Source organism: Strigops habroptila, chromosome 1, assembly GCF_004027225.2.
Source record: "Strigops habroptila isolate Jane chromosome 1, bStrHab1.2.pri, whole genome shotgun sequence".
NCBI classification, from domain to species: domain Eukaryota; kingdom Metazoa; phylum Chordata; class Aves; order Psittaciformes; family Psittacidae; genus Strigops; species Strigops habroptila.
The window spans coordinates 72,455,381-72,475,146 of record NC_044277.2 but is presented as its reverse complement, the minus strand read 5'-3'; the positions used below and the strand labels follow the sequence as shown (position 1 = coordinate 72,475,146).

The 19,766-nt window shown below is 41.6% G+C and overlaps 3 protein-coding genes across 5 annotated transcripts in view; 1 reads left to right on the top strand and 2 right to left on the bottom strand.

The window, feature by feature from the left end:
• Positions 1 to 8,306, bottom strand: part of MTRR (5-methyltetrahydrofolate-homocysteine methyltransferase reductase) — a 36,393-nt gene extending 28,087 nt beyond the window's left edge. The window contains exon 1 of one of the 3 annotated variants that reach the window (XM_030488014.1): positions 8,300 to 8,306. The gene's annotated coding sequence lies outside the window, so the exon portion shown is untranslated. Of the gene's footprint in view, positions 1 to 148; positions 339 to 8,299 lie in introns of those variants that run through there. The other 2 variants (XM_030487963.1, XM_030487992.1) reach the window with 2 other exon arrangements.
• Positions 324 to 7,408, top strand: FASTKD3 (FAST kinase domains 3). Its single transcript, XM_030488024.1, has 7 exons — positions 324 to 396; positions 1,017 to 2,480; positions 3,421 to 3,506; positions 4,120 to 4,282; positions 4,882 to 4,951; positions 6,275 to 6,389; positions 7,121 to 7,408. The coding sequence occupies exons 2-7, from the start codon at positions 1,046 to 1,048 to the stop codon at positions 7,217 to 7,219; spliced, it is 1,968 nt and encodes a 655-aa protein (XP_030343884.1). The 5' UTR covers positions 324 to 396; positions 1,017 to 1,045; the 3' UTR covers positions 7,220 to 7,408.
• A 97-nt stretch (positions 8,307 to 8,403) lies between the features above and the next one.
• C1H5orf49 (chromosome 1 C5orf49 homolog) lies at positions 8,404 to 18,281 on the bottom strand. Its single transcript, XM_030488038.1, has 3 exons — positions 18,050 to 18,281; positions 14,362 to 14,478; positions 8,404 to 10,798 (listed from the first exon to the last, which is right to left on the bottom strand). Exons 1-3 carry the CDS (start codon positions 18,248 to 18,250, stop codon positions 10,619 to 10,621), a joined length of 498 nt encoding a protein of 165 aa, XP_030343898.1. The 5' UTR covers positions 18,251 to 18,281; the 3' UTR covers positions 8,404 to 10,618.
• Between the last annotated feature and the right edge of the window lie 1,485 nt (positions 18,282 to 19,766).

The following is a 19,766-nucleotide window of genomic DNA, read 5'->3' as shown; positions in this document are numbered from 1 at the left end:
GACATCCTCCCAGAGAGCCGGGTGCCTCCATCCCTCCTGGGCCGGGCCAAGCCCGTCGGTGCACCCCGCCTGCCTCCCGCCCGCCTCCCGCCTGGCCCCGGCTGCCCCCCAGAGCGCGCACCCGCCCGCCCGCGGGGAACGGGAGTACTTGCGCTGAAGTGCGCGCTTGTGATTCACACGCACACAGATACAAATCCGACTCCGCGGCCGCTCAGGAATCGTCACGCCACGCCAGACCTCCGGCGGCAGCGAGGAGGCGAACGGGGCGGGTCGGGTTAAGCTGGGGCGGGCAGAGCCCCGCGGGCAAAGGCGGTGGCTAGCGGCGCCCGGAGGTAGCTGCCGGGAGAGCGCCGGAAGCTCCCGGCAGCCCCGGCGCTGGCCGTCATGGCGGCGGAGGTGAGGCAGGCTGCGCTCCCGCGGCTCGGCCACCGGCACTGCCGGCTGCCCCCCGCGGCGGAGGGGGGGGGAGGGCGGACGGGGAGCGATGCTCCGGACCCTGCCCGGCAGCAATAGGCGCTGGGGTGGGAGGGACGCACCTCGGCCCACGGTGGTGCCTTTGGGCCCTACCCGTACCTCGCGGTCTGTCGGCGGAGGAGGGATGGGACGGAGCGGTCCCGCCTGTCCCATGTCAGATACCGCCCCCCGGCTGCGAGCCCTCCTGGGGCCGGTCCTGCCGCGGGTTCCGGCGGTGTGCCCCTCTGCTGCTCGGCGGCCCGGCCTCCGAGGGTAAAGAGACCGGTGCCGCCACCGGGCAGTTCCTGCTTGTGGAACCGGCTGTGTCCCACGCGGTCGGTGGTGTCTTTAGGAGACACGGTGCACAGATGTGTTGCAACCTGTCACTCGGGTCTCGCCGCTCGCGGTAGTTTCTTCTTCTCTTTGCATTGCCTTATGCATGTGGTCGTGGGAGAGGGATCATCCCAGGTGTGTCCAGCCACTAAAAGTTGGGTGGTCTTTTGGTATATTTTAATGACACTGGTGCCGTTTTCCAAAATCTATATGTATTTTTCTTCCTCTAGGTATCTTTTGAGAACCCACTTGATCCAATATGGCTTTGATTGGCCGAAAAAGTTTCCAGTTTTATTCATCCAGCACACCAGCAAGCAGGTCCATTTTGATGACCCTAAGCAAAAGGTTGAGCTTTATCAGTGGGCAGCGAAAGCCCCAAAACTGTAGCTCTGTAGCCATGAGGATGCTATGTTTCAAAGATAAAGCTCAGTATATGTTTTGTAGAAAAAATCATGTACAACTGCGGATACAGTCTCTTTCTGTTAATGAAACTGTGCACCTTTGTGGAGATGCTGGGAGCAGTGCTAAATCTAATAATGTGTGGATGGATGAACAGCAATTTTTCCAAAAGTTGAACAGCCTTTGTACATCAAAAGAGATTTTTGACTTTCTCAGCTCTTTGGAAATCATGTCCGATACTATGGCATCAGGCGCCCTGCAGAGGATTTCTGAAGTTGAGGTGGATGACAATGGTCTGAAAAACCCTGAACGACTGTTAGAAAATGAAGTTTTCAGGGCATTGTGCTTCCAGTTTGAATTTGAATCCTCAAAACTGTCAAACACTGGGCTGCTGAATGCACTGCAGGCTTTGATAAAACTGCGTATAGATCCACGGAGTATGCTGATGGCCAGCTTGCTTTCAGAGGCCGAGGAACGGCTTGGCAAAGGGCAGTTGACTGTTAAAAATCTCTGTGCTCTTGGGGAGAGCTTGCTTGAGCTGGAAGGCCCAACTTGTGCAACGCTGGAACAAATTGTGAACCACATGCAAGAAAAAGACATGGAGAAATGGACTCCTAGGGAAATAGTGGTGGTTTATAAGATGCTGCAGGGGACTGCTAGGGAAGGGAAACAATACCAAGACTTGCTAAACAGGCTGAACAGTGTCACTTTAAGCATAGTTTCCCAGCTAAGCCCAAAGTTCACAAGCGTTATACTGAATTCACTGGTGATCCTTCATCAGACTCAGGCAGTTCCCTTAGTCACAGCACTATGTAGGCATTCTGTGAAGCATATTCCATATTTCACAGGTGATGAACTGGTAAATGTACTGGAAGCCTTCCTATACCTTGGACATCGCGAACAAACTTTTACAGTGGCACTAGAAACACATTTTCCCAAGTCCATCTTTACCATGCAGCCTCAAACAGTCAGCAAGGTCATGCAGTATTGCTGCCAAAAGAGGATCCTTTCTAAGCCCATCTTCGATGCAGTGGCAGAAGGTTTCATTTCTGATGCAGACAGATTCACCACTGACCAGATTGCTGTGTGTATTATGCCATTTGGGACATTAAACTATCTGCCCCCCAGTGCTTCTGCATTGTTCAAGAAGCTTGAAACCATACTGCATGCTCGCCTTAGTCACTTTCAGCCTCACACCTTGCTGAACTTGCTGCACTCATGTGTCCTTATTCAACGTTATCCAGTAAATTTTCTGCCAAAAATATTTAGTCCCTATTTTCTGCAACAGCTTCAAGGTAAGAAGCAGTGTTTCTCTTGCTATATTCTGCATTTCTTACTGCTGCATGGTGTGTCTTTTGTCAAGCACACATTTCTTACCACTTCCATCTGTCAAATCAACAATGACCTGATTAAAGTAAATGGAGAGTAGTGATCAGGAGTCCAGAGAATGTTGCTTCCTTGCGGGGTAAAGTCCAAGTATGGACTTCTGCTGTCATCTCCACTTCTGTTCTTTCAGAATAAGGATTACTGTGTTACATTCTTGCTTCCAACTTGTATTTCTCTTTCATATTTTATTACAGTCACTTTTTGAAAGATGAAAAGGGTAAATGGATAAAGCTGAAAAAATTTATTTGCAGAGCATAATTATTGGCTTAATTAAACCAGAAGTGAGATCTGAACCAGTAAAACGTAACAGCATCATAAATGTGAGCAGTTAAAGATAGGCTGGTATGGTTTTTTTAATTATCTGGGTAAAATTATAAATTGAATTCTGAGCCTCACATATGTTTTAACAGGCATAAAAATTGGTACTTCTTCCTGATTTTAAAATTACTTTTAATCTAGAATCTGATATGGTGATGTGATGCTTCTTTCCGTTGGTATCCTGTCTGCCAACTACGCTCCTCTGGTGGAGGCTTCTTGTGCCTATCTTTGTTCCATGCTCTGAACTCCTTTCTACCTCTGAGCAAGCACTACAGTCCCATCCTTGGCACTGTGTCTTAAAATATTGAGGAAAATGTCACAAAATTTAAAAATCTCCCCCATGATTTATCCCATGTTGCTTAGGAGATCTCAGAGTCTGCTCACTTGCTGCTTCTGTCTTGTCTGCAAGGGTTCCCTTCACCTAATTGGTTTTTTTCCCCAGTCTAGTAAGCTTGTAGAACACCCCTCGTGATTTTGTGTAAAAATACTTTGTTGAAGGTACACCTGAAAGTCTGAATATTGTTCTTTCAGCTCAGCCACCTGGTTTGGACAGAACTGTTACCACCCAGCTAACCCAGCTTTTTCTGGCTGTTACCCTGGAGTGCCCATTTTATGAGGTATGGTACATATGAAATCAGAACAGATGTTAACAAGAGGTGTTATCAACTAATCGATAATTAGTTGAGGACAGTCTTGCCCATAAAAACACAGGAATTGGATGAAACAGTTGGGGTTTTTTTCCTTCATGAAAATATGAAGCATTTATACCTGTTTGACTGACTTCATATATTTGTATCGATATTTGTATGTTTGACGGAACTGACTAGCTCATAGTTAAAGTGCTTTTTGTGTATTTCAAACTACTTTTCCAACAACTACTCTCTTTTTTTTTTTTTTTTTTTTTATGTTTGGCTTGGGAAGTCTTGGAGTACAGAAGGGATCAGGCACTTAGATGTTGGCCTGACTGCAGAGGAATAGAAAGAGTTGTGCATTTCTCATGAGTGATACGTTCAGCGTTATAGCATGGGAGCCTGCTGAGGATGTTCTGGTGGTTGTTTTGTGTTGGTTTGTTTCTTGTTTGAGTTTCCAGCAGATCATACCTTGCACTGTAAGTCTCTCACTAGGCATGGCTTTGAAATGCACAAAATACATTTTGCTACATTAATATAAAGTAATTACAAAAAATGGTAACTCCTCTTTTGTTTGATTTGGTTTTCTGTCATTATGTAGGGTCCCAAACTCCTTCCAAAGTATCAAGTAAAGGCCTTTCTCACGTCTCAAAGTTCTCTGGATGTTCACCTCCTCAAAAGGGTGAAGGCTGGTTTACTTTATTTACTGAAAAAAAGAATGTATTTTTCATCAGAGGTATCAACACCATATTTCTATACACTTGGTAAGTATAATTTCTTTAAATTAATAATAAAATGTGTGCTTATGCTGTCTAAACTTCAGGCTCAATTATTTTCCAGAAATAAAATTTATTTATTTTATTCCTTTTGTGGGAATTCTAAATTATGCAAATACAGAAAAAGAAAACTGGAATACAAAACTCTGTAGAAGGTCTGAAATAAGGAAATATCATGGGAACTTCAAGGAAATACATTTTCAAAGTCAGGAAGAGGACAGGGAGAGAAAAGAAATGCAATGTTACTTGGAATTTAGACAGTCAGTCTGCACTGAAAATAGCTACTAACTCTTGTATTCGGTGTTTTACTATCAGCTCCTCTTTCACTTACCTTGTACACAATTAGTGCCATTTAACTATATTATAGGTTTTAGTGAACTTAGAATACTAAAAAGGCTGAATGAAGCATTACTAACCATCTGTGTTAAATAGCCTATACACATCTTTTGCAAGCCTTTGTGATTCAGAAAAAATATTGCGATAGTGTTTTAGTTATTTTATAGAACAGTGAACTGTAAGAGGAGGAGAATTACAGTAAAGTTTGTTATATGAAGTTTTAATGTCACTTCTCTTTTCATTCATACTAGATATTGAGATTAAATTAGATGAAGAAGGTTTTGTATTGCCTGCTGCCCAATGTGAAGAAGTACACAGACGGTAAGAGAAGCAAATAAACCACTGCTAAAATGTTGGTTAACACTGACAGAGAGCATCCAGGGTAAAACCCTGGCAAAATTTAAGCTAATTGGAGTTTTGCCATTGACCTCTAACAAAGTTCAGGTTTCACACTGAAACCACTGACAAGGGGACAAAGTTGGGAAAATTAATGATCTGTACTTTTTCCTTATCGTTTTGTCTCCTGACTGTAGGGTGTCAGAAAATTAATTTCTTTAGTCAGTGATAGTCAGGATCAGATTGATCCTGAATAGTAATATATTTTGATCTTCTGTAACTAATTTTCAAAATAAACCCAAATTAATTTGAATTGATCATGTCTGCATAGATTTAACACAGTTTAAGCCAGTTTGAGTTTACAAATTTACTTCTGTAAGGAATCTTGTGTAATGAAGATATTTGCCACAGATGCTGTTTTTAATTGGAAAATGCACAGGTGTTTAAAAAATACATTAAACACGGATTATTTTGAGAAACCTCCAATACAAAGTTAAGCAACCTGCCTGTGTCATATTTGCAACAGCATTTCTGTGGATTAAGAAAAAGTCTTTGAAAAGGTTATGTTTTCTTCAAGCTTAACCTTTACAAGATTCACAGACTAAAATAGATTCTTTCCAAAATCCCACACTTAAATGTTTAAGAATGGGCTTTAATTTTTTCCTTTTTAAATTACAGCTTTCATGTGTAAATAAGGTCACAATATTCTTAACATACTGAAAATTTAAGCAACTTTTTTACAGTGGATATACAAATTTCGATTTAAGTTGATGGGATTTTTATCACTAAGGAGAAAAAATATAGTTATAATCCATGATGCTGCCATCCATCCGTACAGGTTAAACTTAAACAGATTTAGCTTAAACTTAACTTGAACTCCCAACAGATTGAACAGGTACACTAGTAAGATGAATAAATATAACTGCTGAAATGTTTTCAAGCTGAGACAAGTATTCTGTATGCTTTTCCTTCTAGAAGAATTCAAAACAGTTTACTAATACTTGTTTTTGTTCAGAGCATATAAATAAGCTTTTCAGATCAGTTTCGCTAAGCTTTCAGGCTTTACCCCTCCCACTGTTCAAGTGAGTGATTTTAATCATCCTGAACTAGGTAACTCCCATCCTACAATATCTAATTCTAAGGGTCTTAGGGAGTAACAGTAGAGGCATTGTTTCCTGGTTCTTAAAAACTGCAGTAGTTGTGGTTATTAAAATAAGCGAGGGGTTTTTGTTTGGGTTATTTTGTTTGGTTGTGGGTTTTGGTTTGTTTTTTTTTTTTTTTTGATACTACTCTTGTGCTTGATTGTAGAATTGCCCTCTGTGTTGATGGTCAAAATAGATTTTGCATTAATAGCCACAATCTGTTGGGAGAAGAAGCCATTAAACAGAGACATCTTCAGTTACTTGGTTATGAAGTTGTGCAGGTAAAGTCCAAAGACAGTGGTTTGCTTTTGCTCTGGCTAACAAAACAAGTGAAAAATTACTATATTATAATGCTTAAAACTGTAGTTGCAACTACTTTCCAAGGCAGATGTAGTCTTGTCCTTTCTGTATTGTGTTCTCTCTGCCTAGATTTTGCCTTTTGGAGGGTGTTAAAGAAATTCCTTTTTCTTCCTTTGATCAGTTAGTGTATTCTGCCTGTGTTTTATGCCAAATAATGGTGATTGAAAGAGTACTTCTCTGCAAATCTTGACTTAAAGGAAAATGTTGTCTAAGAATTCAGTAGAATTGGGATTTTTAATTAAATATTTTTTTAGAAAGGTCTGAATTTGGACTTTAAAAAGAGTTAAAAAAACCCCAAACTGCTTTGTATTGTAAATAATATTTTCTTTTATTTTGCCTGTTGAATTAATAGGGGTATTTTTATCTTTAAACGTACTTGGACCTAAATAGTTACTTCTAGATTTTTGAGATTCTCTTTTCCATTTATAATCAGTTATCCATTATATTTAACTTACACTGTATGGATATCACTTTGTTTTACAATAATCTTTATTCAGGTGATTTAAAGACCAGTAATATTATTAGGCTTAAATGTTTAATTTTAAAACAGACAAATCTTTGACAGGTAATTTTACATCAGGGAAATGAACATCGGTCTTACCCAGTTGTTTATTAAAGACATTTCCAGCAATCATTTTTGTTTTGTTTACAGATTCCATTTTTTGAGATAGAGAGTCTACAAAATTGCAGAAAAATGGCAGAATATCTACACAAAAAAATCTTTCCTCATACATATGGGCTCAGCTGCTGACACTGGAGAATACTACTAAATCACAGGTTGACTTCCTCTACTGTAGATACTGTAAATATTGTGCATGAAGAACAATTCTGTTTTCTAAATAACTCCATCTAAGATAATTTGAACTTCTGAATATGAGAGCTTCCAATATCTGGAACAGTTGACATGTAAAGAGCAATAAAGAGCCACATATTTTCTTAAGTTTTGTGTAAATATTTATTATAACCTAACAGATATAAGTGTCAGTCAGTGCTGTTTCCTTTGTATCATCATTGGTTCTCACTCACAACTGCAGATGGACAGATGTCACTATTCAGGGATACTGTCTGGTTTGAATGTACCTAGTGTGCCATGCTACCTACCAGTCAGGGCTTTTCTTGACAGCGTAAAAGGAAACTGCAATTTGCTTATAGCTGTTCGTGTGATTTCCCAAGTGTTTCATAAACCCAGAATTTGCAGTAGTTGCACAAGCAGTATTGGCTTATTGCTCATGCTTAAAGAGATGCAGAGGGCTGTTCACTAACTAGCAGTTCACTAAATAGCATGCTTAAAGAAAATGAGAGAGTTTTTATTAAAGATTCACTTTATTTTGTAAAAGAAAGCTGCCACAGGGTAGTGGACTTGCACAGCTGTCTCCGTGGGGGCCATCTGAAGTTCTGGATATGTACTACTTGTAGTTTTGTCTTTGGTGGCAGTTTTAGCTAAACTGTCTAAATGGGGTCATGTATATGCTCCAGAGTTCCTTCAGTTTACAGCCTGCCATTCAAGCCTAAACCAAAACTCGTTACACTCTGAAGCTCAGAATAACTATGTCCCGCGCAGTCCTTTTGTTTATATGAGTATAAATTCTGGCAGAAGGGTAGAACTGCGAACTGGAATCGGTAACCATGTCAGCTGGAACAAGTGTGCCCTAACTTGGATCAACATGTTGCTTTACAGATAGATGAAGGGAAAATAACATAGCCTTATTTCTGATCGCATAAAGTATACTTGATGAGCTGCCACGTAAAATATGTTTTCATGTTAGCTTGTGCATCCTGTCCTGTGTGGAACTGTTATTTATAAGTAGCAAAGCAGAATTCGCAGCATCACTTGGTTTGATTTTAACTGTTAGGATTTGACACAAAAAAGGTGAAACTTGTACATCCTTGAAGTTCTGTGTTTCACCAGTACATACAGAACGTGGCCATTTTTCTATTTAAGGCTACTGTTTTGTGAGTTGTGGGTGTCCCAACAATTCCTGGAGATTTTTCGATGCAAAGTCTAGATCCAAAATATGATTTACATTGTGTCATGCTGTGCAGTACATTCATGTTAATTTGTTGCATGTATAAACCCCTTACTCACAATAGTATGTCAGCACTAACAGGTGAGGCAGCACAAAGAGGTAATGAGATACTTTCCAACAGTGTAAGGGGAAGCTTACAGCACATCGATAACCTAGCAGTTGTCATCCTAGTGAAACAGAAATTGAAGGACTGAAATGTCTTTGCAGGCATTTATAAAGAAGTCTTCCCTAATACAGAAGAAATCATCATGGTATGCTTTTGACACAGAACTGAAGGGAGAAGTCAACAACTCAGCTGAATGAGAAACAAGTAGTAGGTGGAACAACTTTTGAAAATCCTTCAAAAGTGAGGATGGCTGAGAATGAAATGAAAGACAAGCAAAGAAATGAGATAGGAAAACTCATACTGGTGTTTTGATGAATTATGACTCTCCACAGTGGTAATGAGCCGGTGATGCTTATTTCTCACACAGGCCAGACGGTGGCGGTGTTCTCAAACAAATTTGATTTCCAGCAGTTTCTCAAACACAGATGGTTTGTAAATATAGTAAGACTAATTAAAACAAGTAATTTGTACTGACTGTCCCAAGCTAAAAATAACCTGCCTAGAATATCGCCGTATTCCATCTCATTCTTCACTGATATACATCTGAGACTGATTTTTGAGAAAGCATTCTGGTATTGTTAGAAAACATTTCCTTCTCACTTTGTTCTTACTGTGATTCATTTAATGCTACTGGATTTGTTTAACGAAGTATTTATTGTTGAAAAGGAATGTAGCAGTTACTGCTCTCTTGTCCCTGATTCATTGAATATAGAGGAACTTGGTGGTCATGCATAATGAGAGTAACAAATACCTCTCGGAATGGTGCTCTGCGTGCTCTCCTCACATCATGCCAAACAAGTGCTATTGATTGCCTAATTTACTGCTTATCCAGGCCCCAGATTAAGCAGCTCTTCGGTTTTATTATTTTTCACTAAGAGATTCACTGTGTTCACAAATGATACAGGTTTCCTCTGTGTAACTACCTGACAGAACTCCAGTGTCAGTTAAAGCTGCGGACTCCAGTCCTTTTTCTGGTATGATCAGCCTGGCTGTTGTTCCTTTTTGAACAATACTGCCTCAGCTTTAAACAACAGCAGGATCAATGGCTCTTGAGAACCAAACTGATGCATACCCTGTAGGAGATATTCCTTCTCCTGAAATTACCTTAAAACATGAGTGCTGGATTCAGTGAGAATACACGGCACTAAACGTTTAAGCAGGGTTAGACATTTACTCTAAGGTTAGACATTTAAACGACTACTGCTCAAATCCTTATGTTTGTTCCATTCTTTCTACCAAACTTTTTAGTGCTTGCTCTGCTAGTATTACTGTTTGGTGGTGGTTATTTCTTTTTTCCAGCATTGGATACAGAGCCAGAGATGATTTTTCTTGTGATACCTTTGAAGAGATCAAATCCCTCAGACACCATTTGTATAGTGAAAGTCAGCAAAATGGATGTCTGAAATCAGCTAAACTCAGATTTTGTCTATTTAAATGCTAAATACTCAGAAGTTCTCCTTACTTCATCTTCCACTTGAAGTCTGCTGAAACTGCTAAGCACTTCTGGAAGCCAAATAATTTCTTTATTTGTCTATTTATAGGTAAGCCCATCCATTGTGAAAAATCTGAGCTGAATCCACAATTCCGCTGTTATGCAGATAAAATGGCACCTGGCAATTCTGTAACAACACTGTAAGGACTAAGTCAGTGATGACTGATTCCTTGAGGACCAATCTTGATTAACTGTTAAGTCTGTGTATAATTATGTAGCAGCACTGCCTAAAACTGCAGAGAGACAGCTGTTGACCCAACAGGTCTCGCTTCCAGTGTTGCTGCCCAAAATGTTCAGCTCTTGCTGATGGCTGTTCTTCATGAGATTTTTATGAGACTGTATGAAGAAGACATGCATTTGAATTAGTATGAGGAAAAGTACAGCTGCTATTTCATCCTATTTTTAATCTGAATCATTCTCATTAACTAAAATGTAGAGGAAAAGGCAAAAGCACCATATTGCTTTTTGACAGGAGGTGGTTTTTTCCCCACATAAATGTTGCTGGCAATGACAGATACGAGAGATTTAGCATGGATCCAGGCTTGGACAAGGTCTTTCTGTTAAGCAGATGATGCCATTTCTCCTGTAGAAATCTGCCTTCACGTAATTAATCCTTGCATGAGTTTTGACTGACTGCTCTAAGGGCTTATTTATGCGTTTCCCATGCTCTGAAGATGACAAAACAGCGACAGGTCTTGCCATTTCCTGTGAAAATATAAGAGTTTCCTTATAAGAAAATCACAGAGCGAATACTTGGCAGTTATCTATTGCTAAATGTGCTGTGGCCAGGGGCAAAATAATAGACAGAACTGTACAGCATCTGCTATACAGATGTATATTTACTTAGCAGTGCTCTGCACTCTGACTGTTCCATCCCTGAGCTAGTTCTTTATGTATATTAATAACCCGTGAATGTATCACTAGATGACAAGATGGTAAGATATGGGTCTGTGCCATCAGTTCCTGTGGACTGGAAATCTTTTTATACACACACGAAGAGATGATTACCATGTGATTACTGGCAAACTAACTGCTATGTTACTGGGAAGTGGCACAGATTTTTCCTTCATTCATATTTTTCTTGTACAGTGACTTGTGTGATTCATTTGAAAAATAGGAGAGATTTGTGTCCCCTGTTACAGGAACACCTACGTTGCTTGCACAATTCAGTGAAAGCCCCATATGAAAAAAACCAAAGCCTAAAGAAAAACTCTGAGCAATCACTAGTCCATGAAAACTTTCCCTGAAGGACATAAAGCATATATTGTGGTATTTTTGCACAATGAAAGGATTTACTAAAAATTATTGTAGTTGGAAGATTACAGAAATAACTGCTCTGCAATGATGGGAAGTGGACTTGGTGAACAATAAGAAAAGATTATTTTAAGCCTCTTCTTAGAAAACTGTACTTTGACTGTGCAATTACTATCTGCAATCTGCAGTTCCTTCCTGTGCTACAGCAACGGGGAGCTCTGGAGTCAGAAGGGAAAGACAGGAATTGTTTGTTTTTCTTTCCCTAGCCAAAGGTCTCACATTTATCAGGCTGCTTGTATGTTTGTGCAGTGGCTAACACAGTAAGCCTAGGTCCCCAATATGCGTAGCTAGTCTTACGATATAAATGATATCTAAAAGGACAATCAAAATGTGGATGCCACACCACAGTTCAAGTGCAAACAAATGACTTCTTTGCTACAACAGATGCAAGCCAGAGCCATATCAGCACTTAACGATAGAACCCATGAAGCACATGAGCCCCTGTGTTTCCTGTGAGGATGCAGGTGGGAGAACAGGTCCAACGGGTCTCTTAGCAGGGTAGTCAGCTGAGAGACATTTCTAGACTTATGGACAGAACTTGACCTGTGATTCTTGGGAAGATGCTATAAACCATTTTTTCAAAAACCAAACCAAACCAAAACCCACAAAGCCAAAACCACCAAACCAAAAACCCAACAAAAAAGCCCATTCCAAAACAACCATTCATCCCTCAACTCTCTCTCCGCTGACCCTTCCTGCCTTCCTTGCTCCACCCCATTAAGTTATTCAATACACCAACTTTTAACTCCACCAGAACAAAAATCAAGTCAAGAGTGGCAGGCAAAAACCAAGAACATTTCCTCCCTCACCCCAGTTGAGGATAAATGTTGAAAAAGGAGAGAAAACATAATTTTTATACCACCAATAAGGACTTTGCTAGTGATAAAGGGTTTACAGTGCTAATGACAGGCAGCAGTATGTAATTCCGATAATTTGTTTTCCCTTTAAATAAACAAGATTGAGTTTTCAGCATCCTTGGTAGCTGCACAGCGCTGACTGTGCACAGTGGCATTTCATCTTCGTGGCTTCAGCATTCAGCAGATTTTCCAACAGTTGGCTGGGAAGTGTCCTGCTACACGCCTTCACAAAGTGTAATTCTAGCACTGTGAACACTTGAAAGCAGCCTTCTGCAAACACTCGCTGCAGTCACAGTGCTACCTGTAGCTAAACCAAGAATCTACGACTGTACTCTTGGATTCCCAGGGTGTGCCCAGGCTCTCTGCAGGAAATGAAGGGCTTACTTGCAGTGGTTTGGTTTTTTCCACTTCAAGGAAAGCAGCGTACTGTAGGGGATTCAGCCTGTCTGCTTTCAGCGTTGTACTTGAAAGATGTTGATTGTGGCCTTTTTATTTATAATGTTCTCTAATAAAGTTATTATTATAAAAAGTCTGTGAGGGCCACTGAGGTAAGTAAGGCAGGAGTTGAGATTGTGACCTGAATTTAGCTATGGGTAAGTCCAGTGTTGGGTGTCATCACGTGCAGGAGGATCATATTGTAACTTCTAACAGCTGTGGGTTTGATGTGTCCCCATGCTAATTCAAGGGCTGGATTAAAGGACACCTGTTCAGGCAGAGTCCTCTGCATGTGCTGCCCAGCAGAGCTGGCATGAATTCTGGCCGATACATGGTTTTTTGGTTGGTACAAGAGCTCGATAAGAAACCTTAACTCTACACTGATAAAATGTTTACACACAAATTTCCCAACTGGAGTTTGGACTTGAAACTGAGGGAGGAGGTTTACATTTGTTTTGTTTAAATAAAGAAAGAGGTTAGTTTTTAATTTGAGTAGGCATTAGCATGGCTTTTGGTCTCATGCAGATTTGCATTGAGTTACTAGGCATGAGCAGCTGACGGGAATGGACACTCCTTTGAGAATGGAATTCCTTTGAGAACACCTAATACTCCTTGCACTGTGTGATAATGTTGAGGCGCATTATGGCTATGCACTTCCATTGAAATGTCTGGCATATATAGCTGCTAGTGAGACAAATCATAAGCAGTGGCCTTTGTCACAAAATACCAACATTTTTTTTACACACCAATTACAGCAATGTTAGCTTTTGTCTCTCTCTTCCTTCTTCCACCTCTATCGTATAATCACCAACATGGGCAGCCATTCCTAGCCTACCCATCTCTTTGCATCCCATGAACCCATTGGGATTTTGAGGCCATTAACACACAGAAGCTGCGTTTCATTTGGGTTTTGACAGCCTTTGTGTGTGTGTGTAGAAACAGAGATATATAAACGCTTTAGTATGCATATGTATTGTTCAGGCTGCTCCATGGAAAAATACATATGTAAAAATACATATGTAAATGTATGCATATATATTACAGTATTTCTGTTTTTAAGGCAGCTGTTTAAAAACATTGCTGCATACTTCCTTAGCTATAAAGCTGCACACCAAACTCAGATTCTGCTGGCCTTGAATGCTTTGCCCAGCCTTTTCCACGCATGTCTATGGTCTTCTGACTGACCCTTCGTTTGCACCAGCTCACTGTGAATTTCCTTCCTGCAGGGCAATCTTTTAAATTTGCATAACAAACCCACCAGTGTCAGACACTTGGGCTCTCTCACTAATGCTGGCATAGGGAGAGTGGGTGTCAGAGGACAGTGGTTAATCTGGGGCCCTGAATCCAGTCCTCCTGGGGAGAAGAGTTTCCAAGGATCACAGAAATAGCTGTGGGTTTGCCTTGCTGTGCGTCTATCTCGCATATACCTTGTCACCTGAAAATCTACAGGACACCAAAGAGCAGGAACTAACTCAGGTATCTTCATTAGCTAAGGCTTTCCTCTAAACTTCCAGGCTGAGGACAACAATGTCCTCCTTCCAATTCCTTTCCTACCATACAGGCTGTATTATAAAGGGTAAAACAATGCCTAGGGTCTCCAGTAATGTCAAAAAGTAAAAAATACCTTTAACAAAGATAATTATGAATTCATCAAAGGGTTACCTCCTCAATAATGTTAAGACCACGACTCTTTGCATGTTGTCTGTCACTTCGGTGAAGATATTCGTTATAACCCTCTTGTCTTTTAAAAATGGCATCGTAAGTGGAAACATCTCCTGTCTTGAGAAAAGGAGAAAAGATGGCTAATGCACACTATTGCTTAACTTTACAGGTTACAGAATATATGTAATCAAATCAGTACTTAAACAGTTCACAAGTATTATTAGATGATGACAACTGTAATATCACTGAGCTACCATTAACAAGTTTGGGTCACTCATTTGGATTAGTCTGCAATACAAATACCTAATGACATGTCATATCTTTTTTTAAGTCTGTTCAGCTCTGAAATTTCCTTTGTGGCAATTTAGCTCATTTTCCCCTGTAATCTGTTGTAACTTCTGGAAATTTAACTGCTTTATTTGTTTTTATTTTCTGAACTTTATATTCTCCTTAATTTCATATAATTGTCAAGTGATCTGTCACTGTAATGTGAAAGGAAAGCAGGCAGTTTCAAAATTTATTTGGAATTAAAAAGACAAAGGTATCCTGCAGTGGAATCACCATTGAATTGCTGATTAAAGCAGAACTGAGAAGAATTCAGAAACATGCCACAGTGGTAATCCTGTGATCCACTAGTATGCGTATATCTGTCATGTATGAAAATACAGCACCACCCGAGCCAGAATATTATTGTATTTATGGTACCTGTTGACACAGTTGCATCCAAATAAGAAACATTAAAGATCTCATCTGCTAACAAATGCATTTGCGAAATCCAATCAAGTACTTCTCATGAATGGAATCAAAGATATTTCAAAACCAGAAAAGTTTTCAAGGAAAGAAAAGCAAAATCCTCCTTTGAAATATGTTGTCAGTTGTTAATGAACTTCATTAAAAGGTCCATATTCTGGTAAACATTTCAATTAATCACTGGTTTTGTGCATGGCTGACTACAAATTTGAAAAATTGTCCATTTTGTTGGGTGTTCTTTCTTTTCCTCTAATTTTACAGTGCCCAATTTAGCCATTAAAAAACTCTTGTACTTTGAGTCTTACAATTCACAATGCTATCCTCCAAAAATAATCAAGCCAGGGCAGGTCGAGAAGGCTATAATGGTTCCATTAAAAGATTAAAAGGAAAGCATAGTTAAAGGCGTAGTGAGACACTGCTGTAATCACAGGCTTAATTTGGAAGAGTATCTCCATTACTTGGTTCTGCCAAGAGGAGAGGTGGTTTGATTTTAACCTTAATTTCTCAGAAACCATCAAGCATCAGAGAATTTCAGGCACATTTAAGAGCATCCTGCATTTGATTTCTCGCCTCCATTATTACTATTATGTCTGTGCCTCCTTGTTTCTCTTTTCCTCCCGCTGCTACCAGTTGCATTCAGAATTTTAAAGGGCATCTAATTTGCGCTCACCACTGGGAATGTTATTTCTCCTTTGTTTTCATTCATTTGGCATTATTTGTCCATTATTTATTACCACTGTCAGAGCAGATAATTCATTCTTTCTGGAATACGCAGATAGGTAACCAGCCTGTTATTTTAAAACTTAGCCCTGTCCCAGGTGATCTGTTTAAGATCTGCCAGAAGAGGCAACGCTTCTGTGCTCAATATACTGATAAACTTTTGCTGTTGTTTCTCCTTGTTAAATGCTGACTTAGTTGGCATAGGTGGTGGTGGTGACCTGTTTTCTAAACCCATCAGAGCAAGTTAATCGCGCAGAGCAGACAATAAACTTGCACTCAGGGTGGGCATCCTCTGTGTACTGCTACTAAAGCTAAGCACTTCGCACTCATTAATATTCCAGACACACATAAAATAGGTAATAGCTTTCTCCATGTCAAGGAAGAGGAAAAGCCATGCAAACTGGCTACAGTAACTTCTTTAAAACAATCAAAGGAGCAACTGTCAGCCAATGGGTTAAAAGGCAGGAATTTCTGGCTTCTGGCCATGTGCTGGACATATCTTCCTCTTATGTCTCGCCGTTTCTGTCTCTGACACACAGTTGATTTTAGTGACAGTAAGCTGCAAAAAGGAATAAAATTCCTCTTCCTGTATAAATAAAAAAAAAATTGAATGACCTGATTCCTTAATTGTGAAGAAGAATGGGTTGAATCTGCTTCCTCCCCTGTGGCGAAGGCCTGTGCTGTGAAGAAACCTATTAAACAGCTGTTACTACTTTTTGTATCCATGCCACTGGAGCAGCATTTTCCACAAACCATGTCATCAGGAGTGTGAAAACAGTCTTCATATTGTAAGCAAAAGCTCTACCATATGGTTGCTAATTCTATGCAGACTGCAAGCTCTACCAGCCCCAAGAGCACTGTGCCAGCCCTCTGACCTGCCCCAGCTTTACTCTTGTGCTCTCCCTAACGTGTTCTGTTAAGCATGTCACCAACTGTGCCTGCTCAGGTTTGGCTCAGACACCTTCCCAAGGTAACACAGAAATCAACACAAAAGAGTCTGACACCACAAATCTACCTGTCTTTTAGCAGGGCCACCTGGTCAACGCAGGAAATTTGCTGTTCCCTTTCATGCCCAGCGCTGTGCCACATCCCAGGGCCACACGACGGGCAAACTCACTGCTGCCCCGTGCTCTGCACATTCAGCAGTCAGTCATTTGGGTTGGGAGGGGATTTATGGAGTATATTTAGTGTTATAAATAAATATGTTGCCAGAATATCGATATATTACATTGATCTAATAGACATTTCAGAACTTTTTTAATGGTTTTTTTTTGTTTGGTTTTTTTTTGGGGGGGGTGTTTTTTTGGTTGGGTTGGTTTTTTTTTTTTTTTTAGGAAAAAGCTGTTCAGTTCAATGTCTCATATAACTCTTCAAAAAAAAAAAAACGACGTTTGCCACTTAGGAAGTATAGCACAACTGTGGCTGAAGGTTTAAGACTGTTTTAATTTCTAATTTTAAATATGAAGACAGAATGAGGGAAAGGGGTAACATAATGCAGCACAGACTGAGGAGTGAGGCTCCCTGCTAGCCTATTTGAGTTACATGTTGAGTGTCAGTGTAACACCTCCAGAAGCATTCAGTTATCAAGGTATATATTGATGTTATTGTTTCAAATATCTCTACTGATTTTCTTAATTAAAACTGAGCATATGGAAAATTTGGGCAAGGCACACTGAATGCCTTTTCCCTCGATAGAAAATGGAGCAGTTTCTTACCAATGGGTCTCTGAGAGTGCACATTACCAGAAAAAACACAGGTGCTGCATCCAACCCCAGTAACAGATGGTGCCTTTCTTAGTGTTCTCCCTAAAGACATCTCTCATTTTAGTGATACCATGTACCTTAATCCCCAGAAATCCACGCCTCTGCCTTCTCTTGCCATCCAGTGAAAGACATTACCCTCGTTTTCCATCCACAAGTGGCAGACACAAGTTACACTTCGCAAAGGCCTCTGAAAATGACACCTGCTATATAGGCATTAAATAGCCTTGCTCGTGGCTAACACGCGGCATTTATGCTGGCCGTTAAAATATTAATGGAACTTTTTTAGGCACCTGCCTGGCCAGGTCCCCCATGATGAGGGCTGACCTCTTGCACAGGGACTGAGCACAATGTTGTTATGCAGCGCAGAAACCCACGGGGAAGGCTCGGCCCTTTCGCCCCGCTGGACCCTGCGAGGCTCCCCGGCCCTCCCCCGCTCGCCCCCTTTCCTCCTTCACCTTGGCCTTGCGGTTAAAATAGCTGAGCTCCGGAGGCCCTTCCCGCCTGGTCGGGATGAAGCTAAAGGCGGATTGGGCGGCGAGGGGAGGCTGCTTCTTCCTTCCCGCCGCGCAGCCGAGCCTCTCTTCACCACCTCCCGACCCTTTTGGGTCCGAACCTCCCGTGCCAGCCGCGGCCTCCTCCGCGGCGGGGGAGGCCATGGTGCCGAGCGCCGCCGTTACTCGGCAACGCTCTGCTGCCGGCCCGAGGGAGGGCCCGGGCGGCGGGGCCAAGGCGAGCAGCAGGGCCCGTAGAGCTGCGAAAAGGGCTGCCGAGGCGGGGAGCACCGGGTCAAGCCTTCTCCAGGAGGGACCCGGGGTCTGGGGCAGCCTGGCGGGAACCGGCCCCCCGGGCGCGGCTGGGCGGTGGTGTTGCGGCGCTGGGCCAGCTCCGAGCGTTTCCACAGAGTGGTGTTAAACCTGGAAGAGCGGATGCCCGGGCAGCCAGGCGTGAGGGTTTGGGTCCAGTTTCCAGCAGCAGCCTCAGTGCCACCTCAGCGGGCACCCTCATCCCTTATGTCCTTCCAAGCTGGGGAAGGAGGTGAGAGCAAAGCCGTGCCCAAAGGGAGTAACGTTATGCTGTGGCAGTTTGCACTAATCCAGAAATCCCGTTTCAAGTGGAGACGTTGAATAAAAACACACCACAGAGTGGAGTTTCCACCAGAATGACGATCCCGAGTCTTGAGGAATTTGGGATCTCTTCGGCCAGCGCATCCTCGCCTGCTCGGGCTCAGGTTTTGATGGGATGTTTAGCCATTTCAGGCAATGCGGTTGGAAATCTCTCTCAGAAACACTCATGCTGGGGGCATGGAAAGTACGTGTCTCGTGGGTCTAACAACAGAGCAACTCTTAAACCATCTCAGCCCCAGTAGCACCTAGCTCCCAGTTTCGATATTCACCCCACAGTTATCTTGCTTTAACACGTACATGCAACTGTGCCCATGCTGCTTCTTACTGTGCTGCTTGGGGATCTGTGGCTAGCTTGGTTTGTTTTATCTGTCTTTTCTGCAGCCACAGTTGTAGAACTACTGTGCCATAAGTACAGCATTACTATTGTTATTGCTACCAGTATCCTTTGGCAAGCACTTTCACAGCAGCGCTTTTCCAGGCATCTTGAATTCTACTGAACATGCAAGATGATATATTTTATAAACACCAACATTCAAAGTACCAGAAATCTTCACAACTAATTGTTTTGGGCATCTTAGACCCAAGTAATAATTCAGGCCTACTGATTTACAAGTCCGATCCCTGCTATATAGCTGCCACTCTCCCATCACTAGTGCACTGAATAACACAGCCTCTTGCTTCTTTGCAGGTGCAGTGTGGAGGCATTTACACTCTACAGACTTGGGTGGGTGTTTTTTTAATCATTTGTGACAATTCCCAACTGCTTATCTAATAACAGCTCTTTACCAATTAGGATCCTCTTCTTTCTGTAGCATGGGCTGAATTAGAGCAGCATTAAGTGAGCAGTGGAATCGAAAACCCAACAGCTGCCTTACATCAGCTTCCTGTGCAGAGACACGTTTGCCACTGTGCAAGTGCTTTTTAGTAGTTTAGTCCAAGCACCAAGAGACAGCAAGCCCATTTATAAAAAGCAGCTCAGCTGAAGCTGCAGCTATAAATAGAGCTGCAAGAAACCATTCGCTGGAAATAAACTAAGCTAGGCAAGAGC

Bases quoted from the DNA above. Each gene is read 5' to 3' on its own strand.
- FASTKD3 (XM_030488024.1), top strand. From the start codon at position 1,046: ATGGCTTTGATTGGCCGAAAAAGTTTCCAGTTTTATTCATCCAGCACA. The intron at 2,481-3,420 runs GTAAGAAGCAGT...TTGTTCTTTCAG, and splicing joins TTTTCTGCAACAGCTTCAAG to CTCAGCCACCTGGTTTGGAC. The intron at 6,390-7,120 runs GTAAAGTCCAAA...TTTTGTTTACAG, and splicing joins TTGGTTATGAAGTTGTGCAG to ATTCCATTTTTTGAGATAGA.
- C1H5orf49 (XM_030488038.1), bottom strand. From the start codon at position 18,250: ATGGCCTCCCCCGCCGCGGAGGAGGCCGCGGCTGGCACGGGAGGTTCG. The intron at 14,479-18,049 runs GTGAAGGAGGAA...CCTTTTCTCAAG, and splicing joins ATTTTAACCGCAAGGCCAAG to ACAGGAGATGTTTCCACTTA. The intron at 10,799-14,361 runs GTAACCCTTTGA...ATATTTTCACAG, and splicing joins GTCTTAACATTATTGAGGAG to GAAATGGCAAGACCTGTCGC.